At 39.8% G+C, this 24,060-nt stretch overlaps 4 protein-coding genes across 4 annotated transcripts; 3 read left to right on the forward strand and 1 right to left on the reverse strand.

Annotated features, from left to right (window-relative positions):
- Positions 1-626: 626 nt before the first annotated feature.
- On the forward strand, positions 627-2,046 carry LOC117953052 (cell death-inducing p53-target protein 1-like). Its single transcript, XM_034885770.1, has 4 exons — positions 627-816; positions 896-1,021; positions 1,465-1,639; positions 1,742-2,046. Exons 1-4 carry the CDS (start codon positions 759-761, stop codon positions 1,857-1,859), a joined length of 477 nt encoding a protein of 158 aa, XP_034741661.1. The 5' UTR covers positions 627-758; the 3' UTR covers positions 1,860-2,046.
- A 2,044-nt stretch (positions 2,047-4,090) lies between these two features.
- On the forward strand, positions 4,091-5,483 carry LOC117953013 (proline-rich protein 18-like). The gene has a single exon (XM_034885714.1). The coding sequence runs from the start codon at positions 4,273-4,275 to the stop codon at positions 5,116-5,118; it is 846 nt and encodes a 281-aa protein (XP_034741605.1). The 5' UTR covers positions 4,091-4,272; the 3' UTR covers positions 5,119-5,483.
- A 792-nt stretch (positions 5,484-6,275) lies between these two features.
- On the reverse strand, positions 6,276-15,314 carry abcg2b (ATP-binding cassette, sub-family G (WHITE), member 2b). Its single transcript, XM_034885550.1, has 15 exons — positions 15,053-15,314; positions 13,599-13,658; positions 13,380-13,497; positions 13,124-13,279; positions 12,389-12,546; positions 12,023-12,174; positions 11,439-11,531; positions 10,768-10,919; positions 10,304-10,455; positions 9,678-9,767; positions 8,001-8,125; positions 7,337-7,491; positions 7,112-7,201; positions 6,609-6,661; positions 6,276-6,515 (listed from the first exon to the last, which is right to left on the reverse strand). The coding sequence occupies exons 1-15, from the start codon at positions 15,202-15,204 to the stop codon at positions 6,368-6,370; spliced, it is 1,854 nt and encodes a 617-aa protein (XP_034741441.1). The 5' UTR covers positions 15,205-15,314; the 3' UTR covers positions 6,276-6,367.
- Positions 15,315-16,797: 1,483 nt separating this feature from the next.
- Positions 16,798-20,342, forward strand: zgc:77849 (UPF0472 protein C16orf72 homolog). Its single transcript, XM_034885725.1, has 4 exons — positions 16,798-17,253; positions 19,109-19,189; positions 19,569-19,844; positions 19,951-20,342. The coding sequence occupies exons 1-4, from the start codon at positions 17,058-17,060 to the stop codon at positions 20,187-20,189; spliced, it is 792 nt and encodes a 263-aa protein (XP_034741616.1). The 5' UTR covers positions 16,798-17,057; the 3' UTR covers positions 20,190-20,342.
- The last annotated feature ends 3,718 nt before the right edge of the window (positions 20,343-24,060 follow it).

Below are 24,060 nucleotides of genomic sequence, written 5' to 3' on the forward strand. Positions count from 1 at the left end.
TTTCCCTCAAAATACTTACACAGAAATATACATAGCAGCTAACGAGGACAAAAAAGCTAAACAATTAAATGTAGGGAATAGACAGAAATATTGTGTACACAAGAGGAAATTGGTATATATAGGCCTGTATAAAACACCAATGATCAAAAACATTTTTAATAAACTGCAAATAAGAGTACGATCTCTGCATCATTCTGACAATAATGTCACTTATTTCTGCTTAAGAGTTCATCATGATCAGTTTTTCACAAACTAAATCCATGGACAAATTGTGTTTTAAACTTATGTCATCTCCCAACCAGCTCATTGTGTGGCCAGTTTTTTCATAGTAATCATGCAGTGTAGTCAAACACTAATAATCATACTGGGGTAAGGATTTTTATAGGAAGAACATTTTAAGAGTAGTGTTGACTTAACACTCTAAACCTTTTAATATCCAAGGAAGTGAAGTTTTTTTTGAGGCCTCTAAATTACAGGCAAGAAATCTCCATTATTTCTGCAGTGAACAGAAATCATAGCTGTATTGTGCAACCTATAAAAAACCACATCCTCCAAATTGCTTCAGATTCATTTTAAAGTTATCCTGCTATTGCCTTGTGGGTAAAAGGTTCGTAAACCAATCAGAGGAGTTTTTAATTAGTACCTCTCCGCTGCACCTGGTAGACCTCCAGGTTGACTGCTGCTGGTTGCAAACACCAAAACACATGCAGATTCAGATTCTCTCTTTCATTTTCTGTGGCGCATCATCAAATTGTTAAATGGAATCATTAAAAGTAGATGAGCAGTTGCCTTCACCTTCACCGTACTTCTTACAAGGTAAAATACCCTCTCAATTTACAGTTCAGTTCAGTTCAGTTTATGGTTGAAAACAACTTGTGTGTATGTCTTTGTTCAGATGAAAGTCAAACTGGGAAAGTTGGGAGGATCTACCATTTGTACTCACCTTCCAGCCCTCCACCACCCCCTCAATTCTCCTTTTCTCCTGGACTTGGCTCCACCCAAACACTCTCATCTCTAACAGGTACATGGTCACCTAACATCTGCCTCCATTTTGAATGTGTAGAGTAGTGATGTTCTCTTTTTAGATTCAGTTAAGTTGGAAAGTGTTGATTGTAGAGTCTGTCTTTTAATTGATAAATAACTAAAAATTGTTTTGTCCAAAACTATGACAAGTGTGTGAATCATGAGAGTAAATTCACTTACTTAATTCCATTAGTTTTGTTTTTGACATGAAATAGGATGACATGCAACAATTATGCAGGAACATTTTAAGGACCACTTTTTCTTTTGCAATTCAAGGCCCAAGTAAAATTTACACACATTTTGTTTTGGGATGATAATGTGCTAATCCAACCTGTTAAACAGCACTGATCAGATAATGTTAAAGACTTGTAGTGTGTCTTTAAGTTCAGTTGTGAGAAAATAAGCATTCCTTTTCGTCCCCCCCCCATGTCTTTTCTTTAGTATCTGCTCTCCCTCAATCTACTCCCAAGCTGAATTTTGTGAGCTATGAAACAGAACTGTATCGCTGTCCAGCTCGGACAACATGCCCCTCTTGTCAGACTTGGGTCACCACGCACGTCACCTACAAAGTCGGGAGGCTGGCGTGGCTCATGTGTCTTGTGTTTGTGTTGTGCGGGTGAGGAGGGACTCATTAAAATACCTACATTTGGTCATTTTTTACCCAGCATCAATAACACCTTCAAAAGACACAGACCAATGTTGAATTTCTGTCTCACAGGTTGGTGCTTGGATGCTGCCTGATTCCATTTTTTGTTAACTATTTTAAAGATGCCTATCACACTTGTCCCCACTGTCGACGGGTCCTCCATGTACAAAGAAGGACATGCTGTGCATGAACACACCAGCTTCTAACACTTACAACTACCAGCAGGCTAATGTGATGGCTAATACGTTTTTTGGTCTTAACAGGAGTTCAATTGCAATACTAAATATGTATACCTGTCTGAAGGTCACTCAGCATAACTTAAAATATATAGATTTATAAGTTTAAATGTTTAGAATATGAGGATAAGACATGTTGGTTCCTGTCCGTATATAGGCCTATATATTACGTGTATTATGTAGACTTTAGATATTTTTGACTACATTTAATCATGTTTTGTAACAAATAAATGTTTTCTGTGGCACACTTTTTCACGTTTTCTATTGTATAACAGAAAGCACACTAGATCAATGCCAAACGTTTGCTCCAAATAAAAAATAATTGCAGATTCATATTAACAAAAAAGAAAGAGAAAACTTTAGGATTCCCTTCTTAGCTTTTCCAACTGTTGATAATGACCAGGAGATGAAGGTCAATGTTGTGTTAAAAGCTGGACCTGGAATTATTTTTCAATTGTCAAAATACTATATTCAAGAATGAACTTTCATGCTTAAAGGTCCCATGACAGGAAACTTTCACTTTGAGTTTATTTTTAAATTAATATACCTTCCCCCAACCTGCCTGTGGTCCCCCAGTATGGAAGATATATTTAATCATAATTCAAATTAAAAGTCCAAAGAGAAAACAAAGCAAGATCAAATTAAAAACATTATTTTACTATGCTACTTGGAAAAATCATGCCATAGTAAAATTTAAAATGCAAAGCTTAAAATCTCCCTTGCTTGGCCTCTTGTTTGACATTACATGATAGAAACTGATGATGTCGGCCAAACACAAATTACATTTCATTCAAGGTTCTCATGTAGTTACTGTAATTGGGCCAATGTACTTTTTCAATTATTCAATTTCCCAGTTTTAAACAATATCCAAACATGAAAAATTTATGTTTTTTATCCTTTTTAATACTGATGACAATGTGTCCAAACGGAAAACAAACCATATTTCAGGAAATAAACTTGTCCATGATTCTATTGAGAGACTGGCTGCCAACAGCTGGCTGTCACATCAGACCCGAGCTTCTTGAGTCCGAAAACAACGTTTTTTGTTTTTACAGTTTTAACTGCAGTGCCCAGTACGCTCCCCCTCCCACTCCGCTCCTCAACCTGCCACTTTCAATGACCAACAGCCCACCAGCCCGACTTAGGTCCTTTGGAGTGTGCAGGACTCTCCTCGGGACTTTTTCCGACTCTGTGGTGGCCTCTGCCATTCTTTATGCTGTTTATGCTACTGGAGAGGGGGCAGCTTGGACAGGGACAGGAGCAGACTTAATGGACTGATCAGGAGAGCGAGCTCTGTCCTGGACTGTTCTCTGGACTTCATAGAGAAAGTGGGGGAGAGAAGGATGTTAGCTAAGCTGACAGCCATCCCATGATGGGATGCAACAACACCTCTCACCCCCTATATGACACTGTGGGTCCCTGAGCAGCTCCTTCAGCAGCAGACTGATACACCCACGGTGTGAGAAGGAGAGGTACCAGGGCGTTCATCCCAGCCGCTGTCAGACTCTACAACACCTGATAATGTTGTACTTTCTGTACCTGTTTTCAATTACCCACCACACACCATGGCTCTCTGTATATTTTTATTATCTGTTTATATTTTTCCCATTATGAGTACTTACGTTTTCAACATTATTCATATTATGGTCACACTTCAATATCATTTACATTATGGTTACTTACTTTTGCTATATTTAATTACATATTATTCAATTTAATTTTGCGTCGCTTACTTACATTGCAATATTTTTGTACTATGGACACCTCACTTTACAATACCATTTATAAAATGCCACTTTACACGCATTCAGTACTTTTTGCACATTGTTGCCTGATGTTTGCTTGTTTGCTGGTAATTTTTTCTTGTGGAAAAACTGTTGTAACAAGTGAATTCCCCCATTGTGGGATGAATAAAGAATTATCTAATCAACACAGATTTCCACTTTACTTCTACTCTAGTCATCAATACATCATGTGTGGATTAAGCCTACATGTGTACCTGTAGTAAACGTGCCCTCACTGACTTGACACCAGAGGATTAGGTTTATTTTAGATCCCTGAGCCTCTGAGTGATAAGCACTTGAGATGCAGCAAAACCCTTTATACACGCCTTTTTTAGCATACCATGCCACACCCTCCTGGTGCGCCGGTACAAGACCCTGTCAGCCTGTCTGCTCTTCCAGGGTAGATGAACACTGGTGGATCCCAGCACCGACACGCTGACTGCTGAGTCCTGCATGGCCGAGGATGCACCAGAGGATCTCACCTTCCCCAGTCAATCAGTTTCCTCCTTAGTGGCCTCTTCTTTTTTCCAGCACTTAAACCGCAAAACTGAACTCCTCTCTTATTTGATCCTGTGTTGCAAAAATGCCATTCATTCCACCGGTGTCCATTTCAGGCTCTGTGTCAGGACTGACCGGGAAGGAAAGACCTATCAACAACACTTCCTCTACAACTACTTTGACCAAGGTCCGAAGAGAAGACAAAGCCAGCAGCTCAGTGAAGGAGCAACAAGCTTTGAACCTCAAACAGCTGGGGAAGAAGAGCCAACCCAGAAGTCATCTGCCAACCGCCAAAGGGGTGTCAGGGACAGAGTTGCTTGCAAAGAGAAGGGAGAAATTGCTGCATTCATTTCAAACAGACAGCTTTGTAGCTTTCAGCTCGGCTGCGTCCCTGTCTAAAATGCAGAAGAACAAACATGTGAGCCAGAGCTCTGTGAAGACTGAGTCAGAGATGAAGACGAGGGGCAGGCATCACAAGGAGGTCAGTTTCACACTCACTCTCACACCTGAGGCTGTCCTGCTGCTGCAGCGGAGGAACAATGAAAGAAATCAACATTCAGCATCCAGAAATGCTGGACGTGGTGGAGGCGTTTCCGGAAGCACCTCAGACTCCAGAAGCAGGAGGGAAAACATCTATAAATGCCATACACCAGAAACAAAGAGACGCAGCACTCCAAACAGCAGAGTCACTGCTAAAAACAACTGTGATGCTGAACTGGGAGACATAAGCTCAATTGTGAAAATCTCCCTTCTGAATGAGCAACATAAGTATGATGATGTAGAGTATGAGGAGGAGGACCATGGTGTGGATGAGTGGGTGATGCTAAAATGTACAGAGTGGCTCCGTGGGTTGGAAAACACACCGACAACAGTGGGACACAGCCTGACTAAGGGTCCACGTGGTGTGAAAAAGTTTCTAAAGATAAAATGAGAAGTGTTGCTTAAATGAGGTGTCATTTTCCAACCTGAGAATGAGCTGCAGTTTCTGTTTGTGCTAGTTGCTATTTGAAGATGTTCTTAGAAGATGTGTCATGTATCTTCTGATCCTTGCTCCCTTGCTCCATGTTTCTCTTTTGCTGGGCCTAGTCATGCCAAGATATTCATCCATTGTGACAGTTTTTGTTAAATGTATTGAGGACATCATGAGATGTTCTGTTCCTGCTGCTTTGTTTGATTCATCCCCAGAGACGGAGGGGATGTAAAACTTAAGACATTCAAATTTGCACAGAAATGATGCACAAGACGAGTATTTCCTTTTAATGCAATGGTGCAGCCATACAAATCATGCAGTCTTGATATTGGATATTTTACAGTGTGTGAATGGAATAAGATTATTTTTCAACCTTAAAGCTAGGAAAATTGAGGTTTATTTAAAAAAAAAAGAAAAAATTATGAATCTTTGTCTATGCCCTGTAATTAAGTTTTACAGCAGGCATCTGATGGCTTTACACCCATACTTTTATGTTGATAATGTAATGTACGCTTGTTTCTGCCAGGCATTATCACAAAGGGAATAACTTTTTGCATTGACTGTTTTTTACCTGCAGAACTGAGAAATCTGAGTTTTTTTACAGAAAAGATTCCCCATAATACATATATTCTGTACATCTTTCCTTTCGGGTGGCTAATGTCTCACTCCCTGTAAATAGCTTTGTAAGGACTTAGCTTGGTCGGCCTGGTGGTTACTGTAATTCCCTCGTCTACACAAGTGTGCTTAGTTGCAGCTTATCCACCTGGGAGTCAAGTGTTACAACACGTTTGTTTGTTTATGTGTGTGTGTGACAGAGAAAGAGAGATGATTATCAATTCATAGGCAGCAAAGGTCACCCAGACCTGGGTATAACGGCAACAAATACGTTGTTTCCTTATCTGGACGTCATGGCTTCTTATATAATTTACTTTATTTCAAATTGAATTCAGCCAACATACTCTAGCGCTGGGAGTCAAGTATTACAACATGTGTGTTTGTTAATAAGCAAGTGTGTGAGCAAGAGATTCCATGTGTAATGTTTAACAATAATTTGAAATAAATTAATCACATTTGAAATCTTATTTCATCACACTTTCCTTTGGGACCTTTTCCCACCAAAGTAATTTCTATATGTGTTTAATCTGAGGCCTGTTTAACAAACAAGATAAAGACACAGTGCATGTTTTATGGATACATAAAGAGATGGGCATCATTTCCAGCGGTTGATTCGCCGCAGCTGTACGTAGGCCAGGAACATGCAGATCAATATGATTCCCAGCAGAGCCACCTGGTTCTGCCAGAAGCCCCACACAGAGTAGTCGATGTCCTGACTTTTAAGGAACAGCTCCCCTGGGATACTGCAGCACAGACAAAGGTTCAGTGTTTACGCATGAGTGTGTGTGCAGGTTGTTGTGTTTTAAGGAGCGGATAGGTTATTGCTCAGCACTCACATGGTCGTGTTGCTGTAGAACAACTGTCCTGACATCTCGTTGATGAATGCAGCCTGAGAGAGACAAAGATTGGGTGGAACAACTTACTCGATTCTAGGGCAGGGTATGGTTAAAAAATCTTCAATACCGGTACTAATACCAATACTGTAACATCAATACCTGTTCCTGAACAATACCGGTTCCTAAACAATAGCTCTGTCGATACCAATTTTATAGAAAAAAAATAGTTTTGTAACGTTAGATATCCAATCAAAAACATTATTAGATCTTGGTAGAAGCATGCTGCATGCTTATTGGCTCACTGATGCTGATGATTTACTCCTGAGGTATTGAAATTGCGTATTGAATAATGAGGCATTTTAGAGGCCGTTTGGTCTGTGCCTAAAAAGTATTAAATTCGGTACCCAGCCCTACTCGCTACAGATAAAGACAAACCCCCACAGACCCCTTTTTTTCGCAACCACAGCCTTCTGCTCATGCTCTGCTTATTTTCCATATCTTACATTTAGTCCATATCTGAAGATACTGATCCATTTCAGCCAGGAAAGCCAGATCAGCATAGCATTGAGATTGACAAGAAAACCACCAAAGACCTAAAATGGGAGGATGAAGAAGTAAAAGAGGGAATAACACTCACGTTTAAAAAAAATTCAACTATATATCTTCAATAGTACACCTTATGAACCCAATCATGTATATTTTTTGTGTGTGTTGTGTCAACATCTCACCATCATGAAGACAAAGGGCAGAGCAATGAGGATGTTAGCCATGGCAAAGGAAGACACACTCGCTGAGACGAGGAAGGCCAAACTGACTCCTGCCAGACTGACCATAGACATGGTCAGGGTAAAACAGATAAAGGCCTCGAAGGCAGGCTTCAATCCTGAAGGAGTGATAAATACATTTGGTCAAGAAGACAGCATTGACTATGAGAATGGATTTTTGCTTTGAGCAGGTTTCCCTGGTGGGGTCAGGTGATAGCAGCAAGATCAGATGAGAGGTTCCTGACAAAAAGCAATCAACAGTAGGAAAATAAATTAGGAAGACGTACAAAAGTGGAATCAGGCAGCTCTCTGTCATCCATATATTCTCTCTCCAGACCCTTGGGGTACAGCCAAGCCTGTGCTGAAAGAATTCTGGACTGTTTCGTCCTCATTCATTACATAATGTGTTGCTTTCACACTCTAAGTCAACTGGAGAAAATGACAAAGAAACGTCTTGGATTTGGAGATCTATGCAGTTCTAAAGTCAGCTGATCAGGTACAATAGTCCTCTCAAGGACTCAAATGAAACAGCACCTGTTGTTCTCTGCATCAGGGTAGTCTCCTCATCTGCATGATCCAATATGGGGTGTATTATTAGTATGTATGTGCTTGTATGTGTGAGAATTACCCATCATATAGTAGGCTATGGCTGAAAACACAAAGATGGGGATGATACGGTTGGGGATGAGATCAGCAAAGATCTTGGACAAGAAGTAGACCGAAGTACGGTAATAGCCACTGGAGTTCTCATGACTGCAACAAATATTAACAAAAGAATCTCATTAATACATTGTGACAGAGTTAAAAACAGGAGATTGTAAAGGATTTACATTATTTGCTGACAAAGAGATACAATTTATATCACATTTTTAATATACAACACTGTATGTTAAAGTAAAAGGTTTTCCATAAACTGTTAAAAACACACAATCAGTCACACTGTTGCATGGGCTGACATGTTCCTTCAATACAATGAACACACGCACTGTAGTTTATTTTGACTCAATCCCACCATCTAAATGTCTTTTAATCCGGAGCTGAAAAAAGTTTTCCAACTTATTCACTTTTTTACTTAAAATCAAAAACTACATGGCCTGTTTTCAAAGGTTCATATAATCTCTAGGGACGGATCAACTCAGGCTGAGTGCCACAGACAGAAAAGGGAAGCAGGAAAGTACTTAAATGGTAACTACCAAGTGACTGATGGGAACCACAATCTTTGGAATTGGTCCAGTTTTAAGCGAGATCGCTGCAGTCAGCAACTGTGAAACAAGCTACAATGTAAGTTAATGGGGAAATTATCCGGCTTGTATTCATCTTTACAAAAATGCTCGTTTTGCCACTGACAGGTTTAGATTATTATTCTAAGTGTCTGACAACAATATGTATATGATTTCTAAGTAGATCAACCTTTCTGTTAAAGAGTATGATCCTTTGTTAAAATATATGTAAAATTACATTCTCTAAACCCACCATACTCCATGTAAGTGGCAGTATCTCAGTCCATAGGGAGTTGGGTTTTGAACTGAAGGGTTGCTGGTTCACATGCGGACCAAAATATGGTGGTGGACCGGTAGCTGGAGAGGTGCCATTTCACCTCCTGGGCACTGCCAAGATGCACCAAACCCCCAACTGCTTGGGTCGCCTTTCCATGGGCGGGCCACTTAATCTGACATCTCTTTAGTCTTTAGACATCTATTTAGTAGATGTATAGGTACTGAACATGTGAAAATATGTTTACTCTATACATGCTAAAAGTATTGCTTTTTTTAATGGAGTCGGCTGGGTTTAACACTAGCAACTTCAGAGCAATTTCTGGTTATACAGAAATGTCTCAGAGAGGATTTTAAGGCCTATCTCTGAAGGGAACCTATCCATAATGTTGTCAGAAAATTTGAATATTAATCTGAGTCTGACAGTGGAAAAACGAGCAGTTTTGTAAAAGGTGAATTCAAGCTGGACAATTGCCCTCTTAACTTACATTGTAGCTTGTTTTGTCGCTCTCAACTGCATCGGTCTTGCTGCACCAATGTCAAAGGTTGTTGTTCCCATCAGTCACTTCGACACAAAAACATAGGAAAATAGGGTTGAAAAAAATAGTAGTTACCCTTTAAATTAAAACTGAGACAGACAAAAATTGTTAGTTTTGGTCTTTTCATCTTTGTTTATCATAACAAAAATATAGAATCTCTCATCCTTCAAATAGCATTAAAAAGAGAAATAGGATTTTCATAAATGTATCCAGGCACAAAATATATTTGTAGCCATGGACCTTGTGCACACAACACTTTTATCTTTCACTCACATGAAGATTGCCCTTTCATTGATAAAGAGTTCAACAGCAGAGAGATTCCCAAACACCATGTTGATGATAAGGAAGAAGAACGCTCCACTCCTGTAGTCAGGAAAGAGAGAGAGAGAGAGAGAGAGAGAGAGAGAGATTGTATTATCAATTCATAGGCAACAAAGGTCACCCAGACCTGGGTTTTATCCCCATAAACTTCTGAGTATAACGGCACCAAAAAAATTGTTTCCTCATCTTGACATTGTGGCTTCTTATATAGGCTTCTTACATAATTTATTATATTTCAAATTGAATTCAGCCAAGATATATATTCTTTTTTTGACATTTCTGTCATTCTTGCAATGTCAGCCCAAGCAATTATTTATGCAGCCTTTTCTGAAATGGAGATCCCACATCACCACATGTTCCTGTCTACGACATGCAATAATGTACAAGGAAAATCTTCAAAACCATAAAGAAAAAACCTTTGATACTATCTTCTATTATTGATTAAGTTGTTCGGTTGTCATGCCACTAAGGAAAGAGGACACATTTACAGTAGGAAGAGTGTGCATAGGGGAATTTAGAGAAAATACACTTATTTTAAATGTGGCTGGCTGTTATGTTGCAGGTTATGCATGCAGTACCTGTTCTGTAAAGCCTCGGGCAGTGTTAAGGGCATTTGGTAATAAATGAGTCCCACCAGAATTGCAAAGATGATGTTGAGAGCCAACTGGGCATAAGAGGTCTGAGGGTTTCTCAGAGTGTTCTGCACTGTCCTGCCACACACCACACGCATCTGTCACACACACACACACACACACACACACACACACACACACACACACAGCACACACACAGAAAACGTTTTTATGAGCATGATGGCAGTTATAAACAGGGTTCAACAAGCGGGCAGCCTGGCTGCCAGTCAGTCATTAAATTCTGTGACATAAAATCATAAACTCACTTCAATTTTGGTAACCCACAAAATGAATCACAACTGAGGTTTTGATTTTCTCAAATGGATAATCATTTTATATTGTTTTTTAAATGGAAGAAACATGCTTTCTCTAACATTTTAATGTGTTTCTGAATTACGGAGTTGGCTGACCTGATAGAAGAAGGAGGTAACATATTCTGTGGCCTTGTCACGACCTTTGGCCCCTTCAGCAATGTGCTGGTCCACATGGGCCAACTCCTCAAGCACATTCTGGCACAGTTGGGACTGTCGGTACTTGGTTGCCAATGAGTTTTTACACTCTACTGTGAAAAGACAGAGAGTCCATTATACATCGCCATGTTGCAGAGAAGGACAGTATGATAAACATTTTAACAGGCATTTACTCTTCTCATGGCTTGGTGATTTGCAAGTAAAAAACATGATCCAGGCGTCTAAGCTTAAAGCTAAGTCTGATTAAAGGAACAGTTTGACGTTTTGAGAAAGATTGTAAATGCTGTGACTATTTCTTGGAGAACAGTCACTCCCTGTCAGTGTTGTCATTACTGTGCGGAGCCAGGCAACAAGCAGATTCCAGAAATTCAACATGGTCAGCTAAGGTTCCTCTCCTCCCAGTTGTCATGCTAAGTTAAACTAAACGCCTCCCAACTCTAACTTCCTACTAACTCCACAAACATGAGATTTAGTCAGAAAGAAAACAAGACAATTTATTTTAGTCATCTAGTGTTTCATTCTACATTTCAAACTTTTAACATTACAACAAATTTAAACTCAATTCAACTTGGACACCTTCTATACTGTACATATATTCTTTTACCAATTACCAGCAGTAATGGATTTTAATGTTGATTTTGCCTCTCCATTTGTGATGTCCATGAAGAAATCAGCAGGGTTGTCGAAGGACTGAATTTGGTAGCCTGTACAAAACCACACACACTCACACACACACACACACACACACACACACACACACACACACACACACACACACACACACACACACACACACACACACACACACACACACACACACACACACACACACACACACACACACACACACACACGCAACACTGTAATAAATGCCTCTATAAAGCAAATAATATCCTAAAAAGAAGGAGGGTAAATTAAGAATTTGAATTGAACACTAGCTCACCATATGGAAAATCTGTTTATTTTTCATTTTATATAAAATTAGTAGAATATTCTAAAAGAAATTAGCTAAATGTAAGGATCAGGACTTCATGTGGTAATACAATGTAATCCCTTCTCTCTCACCCTCTATCCTTTTCTCTGAAACATAAACATGCTTGCGAGGACACACACACATAGACAAACACACACATAGCCGGACACACACATAGACAGACAGACACACACACACACACACACACACACACACACATACCAAGGTTTGTAAAGTATTCCAGTGCATGGTCTGCTGCTCCTGCGTACACCACCTCCCCTTTATGCATCAGAGTCAGATGGTCAAATTGTCTAAAGATGGAGTAGCGTGGCTGGTGGATGGAGAAGATCACAGTCTTACCTTTTCTGGACAGCCTGGACAAACGTAACATGTGTTTTTCATCCATAGTTACAGAAAACATCATAAAGGCAGCAGTAAAGGGTAAAAATGTTACTGATAGGCAAGGCATCAGCAAAAAAGCTCACAGTTAACAGTACGTGTTTGACCCCGCCATCTTCAGAAGCATTGTATGTTTCAGTTGTTATTTACATCTTGTGTATACATCTTGTGTGTGTACTTGTGTTGTACCTGTGCAGTAGATTGATGATACAATTCGCAGTGTTAGAATCCAAGCCGGTGGTCGGTTCATCCAGAAACAGCAGAGAGGGAGAAGTGATGAGCTCCATCCCAATGCTGCACCTCTTCCTTTCACCTCCAGATACGCCACGCAGAAACTCTGTCCCTATCTGCACACACACACACACATGCATGCATGCATGCACGCACGCACGCACACAAACAAAGAGCTAAGCTGAACAGCAAGGGTGAAAGTACTAAATACTCCCATTAATGTACAGGAGTAACTTGTTTTTGTGCATGTAGTTTTTAGGCTATTTTAATGTCAGTATTTTGGACGTTGCTACAGTTGAAATGCAGTTCATCATTACAGAGTACAAAAAAATGTCTGCCGCCCATACATTTTGGACATTGGACAGCCAAAGAGCCATTCACAGTTTGTCAATTTAGAGGAAAAGAATAAAATGGTTCTGTTTTTGCCATTTCTGCAATTTACTTTATCTTTGTCTTATGGTCAGGTTAGTGAAGTCAGTTATTGTGACTGTATACATTTGCTCAAGTAGACCTTTAAATAAGTACTTCTGCTTGTAACTGAGTAAGTAAGATGAGGTAGTAACAGTCTTTAAGATTGAGTAAGATGTCGCAGCACTCTTTCCAACACTGCTCTACAGTGACTGATCTAGCGACTGAGTGACTGATATATATACAGTGACTGATTCAGCTATAAGCATGTGTGTGTCACTGTACCTTAGTGTCTGCACAGTCTGTCAGGCCCAGGTCTTGTAAAATGGCATCTACTTTGTTTTTTTTATCTGAGGAGGAGTGATGTCGAGGGTTGAGACGCAGATTGGCACTGAACAGAAGATTCTCTCTCACAGACAGAGTGCCCATCAGGATATCATCCTGGAAGCACATGGATTGTTTACGCACAAAGTTTTCAGAGAAATCCAAAGCATGATAATGTCAAAGAATGTGTGTGTATTGTATGTTTGCATTTGTGTACCTGGACCACATAGGCAGAGCTGAGCCTGAGCTCAGACGTGATGGCTTTGCCATCCACCAACATTTTTCCTTGCTTCAGTCCAGCTGGGTCTTTTCTTCCTGCAATTACATCCAGGAGTCTGACAAAAAAACAAAAAAACAAACTAGTTATGTGGTTGGGGTTGTTTATGCGTGTGAGACAGTGCATGTGTATTTGCATGTACGTGAACATGTTTCTTACGATGTTTTCCCACTTCCGGTGGCGCCCATGATGGCATTCATACCAGGTCTCATGATGCCACTACAACAACCAAACATAAAATCAAGTCATTTATTTACAAAGAACACTTTAAAATCTAGACTACATTCTGTCCAATTACCATTACATACAGCAGCTTTAAAAGCCAAATATAAACCTTTAAATGGCAACATTCTCATGTTTATGCTTTAAAGATTTACATTTATGATAAGATAAGATGAGCCTGTATTCCAAAAGGTAACAGTTAATAGCAGCGAGTCTAGTATATATGTAAACCAGGGGTCTTTAACTTTTTTAGGTCAATGACCCCTTAGCTGAATAAGAGATGGAGCAGCAACCCTATACTACTTCTTTTTGTTTTTTTTATTGAGTATCTACAATAACGTGTTGGGTGGCCTAAAGCCCACACATGCCTTTTTAAAGGTGCATGCAACACTAAGCTATTTAAATAATAATTATTGACATATTCATATATTTATACATCATGTTTAATGTTAAACATGTGGTAGGCATAGTGAATCCATAGACTGATCTGTAGCTGGGGATGGCTACCTGCCCTGTACCTGTAGGCCAGTAAACCTATTATCAATGTTGTATAAATTTAATGTTTTTTTTGTTTTGTTTTTATAGACAGGCTGATTTACCTTTGCAAGTAATATGTTAGATTTATGTTAATTTTTATTTTCAGACACATTTTAAGTTTTGAAAAAAATAATACAAACTTTGGGGGCCCCCCTGTAGTAATTCTAAGGACCCCCTGTTGAAGATCTCTAATGTAGACAGTGTACACCAACATGATATATACTGTGATTAATTACTGATACTTAGTTTTGTCTGTAAAAATATAGCAAAATAGCAAAATACTGTTACCTAGTACATGATGTGGTTAGACAGTGTAGCATATTAACGTACTATAGTATGATATAGTGTATGGTGTGAGTTATAAGATGCAATTTAATAGTATTATTAGTTAATATCATTAACAATGATTATATAAAACTGTCTAAGAGCATTTAATTCATGAAACCATGGCGGCATTATTGTTTATAAATATTTCATTTTTATTTCTACTTCAGCGTTACCATTGGGTAATCCAGAAATGTGCTTAAGTAGATGTCAATATAGTTCATAAAAAAATCTTCATTGTTACAGTTTGTTTTGACAATAACTGCACAACACAAAGTACAGTAGCCTTGAAAAGTTGCACTGAAACCGAAATCTCTAATGTTGTAAAATGTGGTGCCTTTTGATTTTCTTTAAAGCTTTAAAAGAAGCACCTGGAGTGTTACGTCTTACAGGTAGCCCTGGCACTTTAACACACAGTCACAACCGAGTAACAATGCAGCCAATTACATATAATGCTGAATGTGTGTATGTGTATACACACAGGTATACACATACACACAACACACTCACAGGTAAGTGTCATGTCCTACCTCACATCGTTGAGGATGTATTTTTCAGGACCTCTCTTGCGGCAGAACCTCGTCTCATGAAAACAGTAGTGCAAGTTGCTGAATGTGACAGTTGGCCCTCGTTCTTGGAAATACTCGTCAACACTGCAAACAATCTGCTCCCCTTTAGACATCTTCAAAAACAGCAGTGTTACTACTAGAGAGGTAAAATGAGTCAGAAAGATGAGTTTGAAGAAAGAGAGAAGTAAAGTCTTACACAGAGTCCTGCGTAGTCAGACAGAGAGACAGGTGAGAGAGCATGTAATCAATCAGTTTCTGTTATAAACTCCTCTGGTCTTTGGACTCCCTGACTCCTTAGCCCATTGACTTGTGATTGTTCACAAAAAGATACTCTGGCATTGAACTTTCCCCTCAAAAACTGCACATAAGAAGCACCACAAGCCATGTTATAATAATTGATGATAACAGTTGACAGTTGAAAAGTTTTATCCTCATATCCATTGTCATTTCCAGTTCATCTGTATTCAGGGTCATGGTGGAGCATGAGGAGCATTATTGTTTGGCAATAAGGACTGGCTCACACAACAATTCATCCCAAAGGTGAAACGATGGGGTTGGGGGAAGATGGGGTTAAGGTCAAGGGTTTCTGCAGGCCAGTCCAGTTACTTATGGGCCTGGTTTTGTCACATTGAAAACAGTAAAGGGCCTTTGCTACTGAAAGGCTACTAACTGTTACAACAAAGTTAAAAGCATGTCTTTTATCATTAAGAATGCACAACACAATGTGCCTTTTGAAAAGAAGTTAACACTAACCTTAAAAATTAAACACTGAATTAATAAGCAATGACTTGTTCTATCTGCTCAGGGGTTTGGTTTCTACAGCCTCAATTGGTCTGCTGTGCAGCTTGTGATGGTTAATTATGGGTAACTTTTGGTAAATATTTCAGCATTATGGACATTACTGAATTAGATTTCTAACTTTATGACTCTTTTCCTCTTGAAATACTGCAGTAGCTCTGTACTGTACAGTTCTTCCTTAAAAACAGGTATATGTATCTTGAATATCTTTTCATGTTTTACTATTGCAAATATTATTTTATGACTTTTGACTTCTGCACTGTATTTATTGTAATGCACATAAACAGGAGACACATTTGTTGTATATGCCACAACACAAAATGTGATTTTTCAGATTTCTGGGTTACAGTGGGCATTCAGCATGATCCCATATTTGTCCCTTGGCCCCGGTGGCAAGTTCTATAGTCTTGAAACTAAGGATTGCTTTAACAATGAAAAGCAGCCTCAGACTGACATGGCTCGTTTAGGGGCGTTACTTAATCAGGTATACTTTTGAAGAGTTTTCATGAAGTAACCAAATAGTTTCTGTTCTACTATCATGTCTGTATATTTCTATTTAATTTGCATTACTGTTCTTAGAATAAAGTAGTTTTTTGATGAAGGTGTTTTGGTCGAGGGTGTTAAACCTATCAACCGTAATGTTGCTGTTGCCTTGGTGTCCTTCTATACTTTGTTTTGACCATGGCCTACATTTTCATGAACAGGCTGGCCCCTGCTGTACAGAATGCCGTATGGCATGCTGGAGAGAACATTGTGGGTGGGATCAACTTTGTTTTTCTCTGACCTTTTCTCTTTTTTGCGGTTGTCCAATCAGGCTTCGTGTTTAGCACCAAGTACGGCCTAGAAACTTCCTGCAGCCAATTGCGTTTCAGCACAGAGAGAAAATGGGCGTGACTAGCACCAGAAATTCTTAGGTGTTGTCATCGTGTTCCTTTAGTTTGGTGTGTTTTACACTGGGCGTGCAGGCGCAGTTTAAGACGTTATAATGCTACTTTAGCAGCAGTAGTTTTTTCTTTTCTATAGATTGTTGGAGTTGTGTAACGTATTTATCCTATAGTAAACTGAAGAAAGACCATTAGGTATATTCGGGAAACCAACAATCCTAACTACATTTCACACGAAAGCTAACTTTAGCTTATAATCTACTAGCTAACGCCTAACGTTAGCCATGGAGGAGAAGAAGGAGGAGAGAGAAGCGGAGATCCAAGAGCACGGCCCCGAACACTGGTTCTCCAAATGGGAACGGCAGTGCTTAGCAGAGGCCGAACGGGAAGATCCAAACGAAGAGGAGACGGAACAAAGCCAACAGAAACTGTGGCACCTCTTTCAGAACTCGGCCACTGCTGTGGCTCAGCTCTACAAAGGTCTGTACCAAAGATACAGAAGTTAAAGTCACAGCAAGCTAACGTTAACTGTCAGATCTTATGAAAGCTAATCTTGCTAGCCGAAAGAGACACAAAGGGCACTGGCGAGGCTAACAGTGTTAGCTACGCACAGCTGTTTCTACACAGCATAACTAGCGGTGTTTGTTTCCGTGGTTGTTAGGTGACACCACGATGTGTATTCTCTTAAATTGTGTATACAATAGATGGTTCTGCGTAACCCTGTTTCGTTGCCGATGGAAGCTAACGTTAGCCCACTGCTAACTCGAGCAGCCGGTCACCGTGTCAGAGTGTGAGACAACGGGGCTGAATCTGGCTCACAGTGGCCTGAGCTGTCAAGTCTTCCTGAACTAGACGCATTAATAAATTAATCTCAAACTACCGGCTAAATCACCGGTGTGCCTCATCACTGCACATACATTCGTCGTGTTTGGACCTAACATGGCACTAATATGTTTTTTTTGTCCACCCGTTAACAGTTACATATCTCGTCAAAATGGCGATACACAGGGAGGAGTTTGCGGACTGAAAACAACTCGTTTGTTGACGATCTAAAACGCAGCGATAGTTTATTGTCGCAGTGGTGTGGTGGGTTTTGATAAGTAACGACACGAAAACATTTTGATTCCAAAACTGTCCTATGGACTTTTGCAGATGACTGCATTGTTGTTACAATCCAGAACAAAATGGCGATAGGGTTAAAGTAAACCTTTTTTTGTTCAAGACTCGTTCAGCCATGCTGAGTGTTACACATACATAACACTGACATTGTGTTGTTTAGAAATAACTTCGTTTCCTGTCAACTTCTGCTATCAGTTCATACTGAAACGGAAATAAACGTGGCCATCCATTTGAATAGTCTATATTTAAAATGGTGACATCATGGTTGTTTAGATTTGACCATTAGCTTAAGTTATATTTTCTGGGTGTAGAATGACTCACATGGCTTTGTTCCCCAATTGTTAAACATACTTTGTAAATCCTGCTTGTCAAAATGCTTCTGCTTCCATGCTCCTCTTAATGTAAGCCTACGTTCACACCGTAACATGGCTGTATTTTCAGAAAATGGAACACCAGCTAGTCATTTGTAGAGGAAACCCCATACACATATAGATTTACGTATAGATTTATGTGTAGGGTATCTGAGTCAGAAAATGACATAATCACTGTCTTGGCTAACCCTGTACGTAGTTCTATCAGATTCTCCTCCAGATTGTGGAACCATTGGCGGACATGTCTGTATACTAGACACTGAACATTGTGGAAGGCTTTGTTTTGTTTTTTTTTGTTTTTTTGTATTTTTGTATTTTGTATTTTTGTGTTTGTATATGTTCTTATTTTGATATGGATCCCCCTGGGTCTGAAATAAAATAAAGTTTATTATTACACAGCTCCTGCAGATTAGATGCAAGGACATGCAGTAAATATTATGAAATAATCATTAGTGGAGAATTACTCTGTATGTTTGGGTAAACCCAATTCTTAGCTAAACTTAGCAGTTCTTTGTATAGCTGTGTTTTGTTAACAGCTCTGTTCTTTATCAATACTCTTCATACCACCATTGGAATTCATTTTTAGATATAGGTAGGTATAATGAGGCCTTGGATGTGTTAAGGAAGTTATACGATTAAGTCTGAGTTTGAAAATGCTCTCCTCTAAAAAATACCATCCCCTGTTAGTTTACACAAGCGCAGTTGTATTTTAACAGCCAATTTATGACTGTTTAGACTTGAACTTCTCTAAAGAAGAAATTTAAGCTTGAAGTGGAGTGGGGGTTTATATAATACCAATGACAAAGTTATGACAATCTGACTAACTTTTTGAATTTAATTAACAGATAGAGTATGTCAGCAGCAAGGCCTCTCTCTCTGGGTGCCCTTCCAGAATGCAGCCACAGCTGTCACTAACCTGTATAAAGGCAAGTAACTTTGACTATTAACCATCTTGTGGTTTACTGTCTGTTTTAGTTGCATTTTATACAAGGTCCAGGAAGTACTGTATGTAAATTATTACCATTACATTATTACCAGGCATTATTATGAATCCCACTACTTTTCTTGGCAAGATGCCCTGGGTAGCATTCAAGCGCTAGTATTGTGCAGTTCACACGTTCAGTTCCTATCTCCGGACCAATGGGCTAGCCTAAGCACTTGAGGTCAATGCCTAACCCCTCAGCTGCTATGCAGGGTGCATTTTGCCAAAAGGAGTGATGGGATTCATAATAACACGTAAATGAGATGTGTAGATGGTATTTGGTGGTGGTGTCCAGGTTTACTAAAAAACACTTGTGTCTTCAGAGAGTACGGAAGCCCGCCAACGGAGCTATGATCTGGGCATCCACTTAGGCCACCAGCGCAGGAATAAGGATGTGATCGCATGGGTTACGAAACGCAGGAGAACTATCAGGCGCGAGGACCTCATCAGCTTCCTGTGTGGCAAAGTTCCCCCTCCACGGACAGCTCGCGCCCCTCCAAGGGTTGCTATGGTGTCTGGAAGCCGACCATCACCCTCAGAGACAGGTAGCTCTGTGGAGACTGACCTGCAGCCTTTCAGAGAGGCCATAGCACTGCATGGTAGGTCAAGATGCCATGTTCAGGAGAAAGCAGTTGCAATATAAGAATCAGACGCAAGAGTTTATACAGTTTGCAATGGTTTCATTTTTTGTTCTTTTCATTCCAGGCCTTAGTGGTGCCATGGCAAGCATTTCTGTGCGTTCGGGTCCTCCTGGTTCACCAACTCACCCTGCCCAACCTCTTAGTCGTCGTAGGAATGGTCTTCATGATGTGGACCTCAACACCTTCATTGCCGAGGAGATGGCGCTCCATTTGGATTCAACAGCCAATCGTAAACGAGGCCCTGCCCCCTGTAGTGATGTCATCACAGACTCACCTACTCATAAACGTAACAGGATGCTCTGAACTTTTCCTACACCACTTATCCCTCCGTTGTCCTCTCCTTGGTGGCCGACTGGACAGCTGATGAGGACTGATGCCTTGGCCAACCATTGAAATCTTCCTCCTTTTCACCTTAGTTGCAATGCTACAAATAAACTTAACAATTACCAATCCACACATTTATTCACTTTTATTTTTCTTTCAACCCCCCTGTTGTCTCACACATCCTTTCTATAGCTATGTTGTTTTTTCAGATGTTCTTTCCTGTTTGATTGCCCCCAGTAGAGCAACACAAAGAAGCAAGCACACATCACATTTGGAATCCTTAAATGGCAGATGTTGAGTTAGACAGTTTATTTGGCCAGGCTCCTTTTGTTGTTCATATCCAATAATCAGATGAACCGGGCTGTTGCCTACTGTTTGCAGTTCTGTTCCCTTCATTGCTTGTGCATACTTTTTCTCCTCATCTGTGGAGTGCTGGCCAAACCAGACTGGATTGAAACCTGGGTCCCCGTGAGGCTGAACCACCTCCTCGCCGTGTGGCCCAACTCAAAATGCTTGCAAGCGTGTGTATTTCATTCTGCTGCTGCTCGGTGTGTTTGCGTATATGACTTCAGAACTGCCACTTACTGTGTTGTACTTATCGTTGCCGTGTGTGTGTGTGTGTGTGTGTGTGTGTGTGTGTGTGTGTGTGTGTGTGTGTGTGTGTGTGTGTGTGTGTGTGTGTGTGTGTGTGTGTGTGTGTGTCAGCACCCACATGACCGAATGATGTTCCTGTTTAACTTTCATCCTATTTCTTTTTAGTTGCTCTTTGCAGCCACACCAAGGTTTTATCACAAAGCAGGTCAGTCTACTTGACCACACTACAACACGATAATGGTGACTACCATTCCTGTCAGACGTAGCTGACAATTTGAGTATTGAGATAAGTAAAATGCTTTCCAAGAAAGAGTTGCTTAAGTACCCATATCCTGCATTATTATTTGCAAGTTTCAACTCACACTGTTGCTCATAACTATTGTCATGTTTACAAATAATCCAAATATACACCGTTTTCCTGTCTGCATCAAAATACATTTGACAAAGCCTGTGTTTTACCTACTTTGTTCACATTTGGCCCTTCAATAAGAACAAACTGGTGTATTGTCATTTTGTCTCTGGTATTTAAGAGTTCCAACACTTTCACACTTGTGATTTCATTTGAAAAAATTATTAAATTACATGGGGCAGTTAGCTGTAGTATTCTACTTCGCTTAGCCAACATATGGACTATTCAGTGTGAAGGTTCAGCAAGGCTTTGGGCACTTGTTTTGCTTATTTCGCACACTGCTTTGTGATACAATCTTGTCTAATGTGTGTAAATAACATGTAGGTGCAGTTATATGTGGTACATATTGTAAAAAGAAGTGCAAGTCCATTGGGATGTCCATGTACAATAACAATTCTGACATTAAAAAAACAAACAAGCTTTTGTCTAAGTAGTCTGATTTTACTTCATGTTGTATTTGGTGTTTTACTGTACACCATCTGCTTGGTAAGGTCTTATTTCAGTGCAGGATAATCGTTACTCCCACATTTCTATGAATTACCCCTAGGCCAGTCTCAAAAATGAAAGGATAAAAAGGTGCTAATTAGTTGAAAACCCTCAGTTTTAGCTATTATCTATCCCTGTGCCTGCTCAGAGTTTGGTCTTGGGCTCCTCACACCTCCATAAGGGTCTAGACTCCATCGGGGGATTATGTTTTGGCATTCTAACCCTTTAAGAAATATAATTTCGTAACGAGTCTAATCTCCAAAGACTGTACATTTCATATTATGCATGTACCAAATGTATGCATGTACTACTAAATCTTTGCATATCTGCAACAAAGTCTCCCCTGATTGAAATATCTTAGTGTTTTGTGTAAACAGGTTGTCAACAAACGCCTTGTCTGAGTCTAGTGTGTAGTTCAACCTTGTATCCACATGGGGGCGATGCAGACTACTTTCTTTGAAGAAGGAATCTTGTGCTGCTAAACACATTGACAGGGGCCCTACAATTACGTGTTTATAGATAGATAATAAAATATTGAACATGAAAACGAGATTTTGATCAGTAGTGTTCAAAACTAAACAATTCGCTGTAAACCTTTTATATCAAATTTGGAAGCAGTGACATGAAATAGAACCATACATACACTGTCAAAAAGTTCCCAACTGTGGCTAAGGTTAGCAAAAAAACTCTCCCAACCACAAGGCCTTGAAGCAAAATTATCTTTTTGTGTAACAGTTACACAGATATTCTCACACAATTTTTTTTCATAACATTTCCTTCAGTCTTTACCTGATTTGGAAAATAAAGCCTACATAATCAATATATAAAAAGTCGATACCCAAAGCCGTTTTCCTATAACTGTGTTGCCAAAATGTTTGCAAGTTCTATTTGTCAAAATGTTGACGATGCACGCACACCTCATCTCACAGCAAATGCTAAATCTCAATACACAATGGCAACATGACCGTTTACACTAATCATTACTTAGCAGTTGACAGTCTGACACTACAGTTCAGCAAATTCCTCCTTTGATTTAGGAATTTTCCAAAAAGCCACCAGCATGTCTGTCATTACATGTAGATCTGGTTCCCAATGCTGATTAGAAATTAAATGTTTTTTTACAATAAAAATATCAAATTAAGCTATTATTAAATTTGAAGCAATCATGGTGGAGTGCTTTCTTGTTTTATGGTTCTTGATGGAAAGCAATTTTGTGATTTATGTGGGACTGTATGAAAATTATTGGATTGGGGAGGGGAGCTGAACCTGTTTTCTCTTAGGCCTTCAGAAAGCCCTCTATTTAAAGGGGAACAATGCAGTTTTTATAACTTAATTTACCTTAACTGAACAGCTTCGGAGTCATTGAAAAGATTATATGACTTTTTTTGGGTTGAATGGTGGTCGTCTTGCTCTCCCTTAGCGCCTGTGAGAAGAAAAAAAACCTTGCAACTTTGGGCTTGCGAGTCGCCTGCCGAAGCATCAGGTCTCGCGACGTAACAGATTACTTCACGGCACTGCACACATGCCCATTCAGGAACAAAGTAGTGATGGAGTTTTTCCACATTATAGTCATGGTTGAGCCCGCAAAAAAGAAGCAGAAAGCATTGTCGGGCAAAAACGGCAGACTGATCAAGTGAGGAGTCAGACACAAATAAACATAGGAGCTGTCGAATATCTGTTCAGAATCTGTAATAATCTCTTGCGAGCAAAAAACAAAGAAATGGCCCAAACTGCATAGCGCCCCTTTAATACAAGAAAATAACGTTACTCAACTTTTAGCCTCGGTATCTTAATGGAACAAAAAGTTTGCCATTGATGAACAGCAGAAGTGTGATTGGAAATTTGGGATAATGAACTGAGCATGCCACATGTCTAAGGTGAGAATATAATAAGACCCTATCCTGCTCTCCCTAGAAATTCAGAATACCCCCCTTCAGCCAAAAGAAAAAATATAACAGGCCTACCTGTCCCTTTTCGGACCCCTCCTTGCCCTCAGTCAACTTTCGTGCGGTTCCTTTATCAAGGACATTGCGATGTCACGATCACACCAATTCACCCCAATTCAACCAATCACCGTGAATTCAGTGCGACTCGCAATTTCGACCAATCACTGCAACTTTACCACAAATTTGACCAATAACTGGAGTTCCCCGCAACTTCAACCAATCACAGCAGTCTCACATGCCAGACTTTGCATCAGTATGTGATGATGAGAGCCAATTACCAAGCGGGAGAGAGACCAGGTTGGTGCGCCAAATTTATTTTTTTGTTCCTGTTATTATGCAACCTGCAACTTCTAGGGCAGTAGCATTCACACACTACTATTGACCAGGCATCCATGCTTACAAAAGGTAATGTAAC

This window comes from Etheostoma cragini, chromosome 2, assembly GCF_013103735.1.
Source record: "Etheostoma cragini isolate CJK2018 chromosome 2, CSU_Ecrag_1.0, whole genome shotgun sequence".
NCBI classification, from domain to species: domain Eukaryota; kingdom Metazoa; phylum Chordata; class Actinopteri; order Perciformes; family Percidae; genus Etheostoma; species Etheostoma cragini.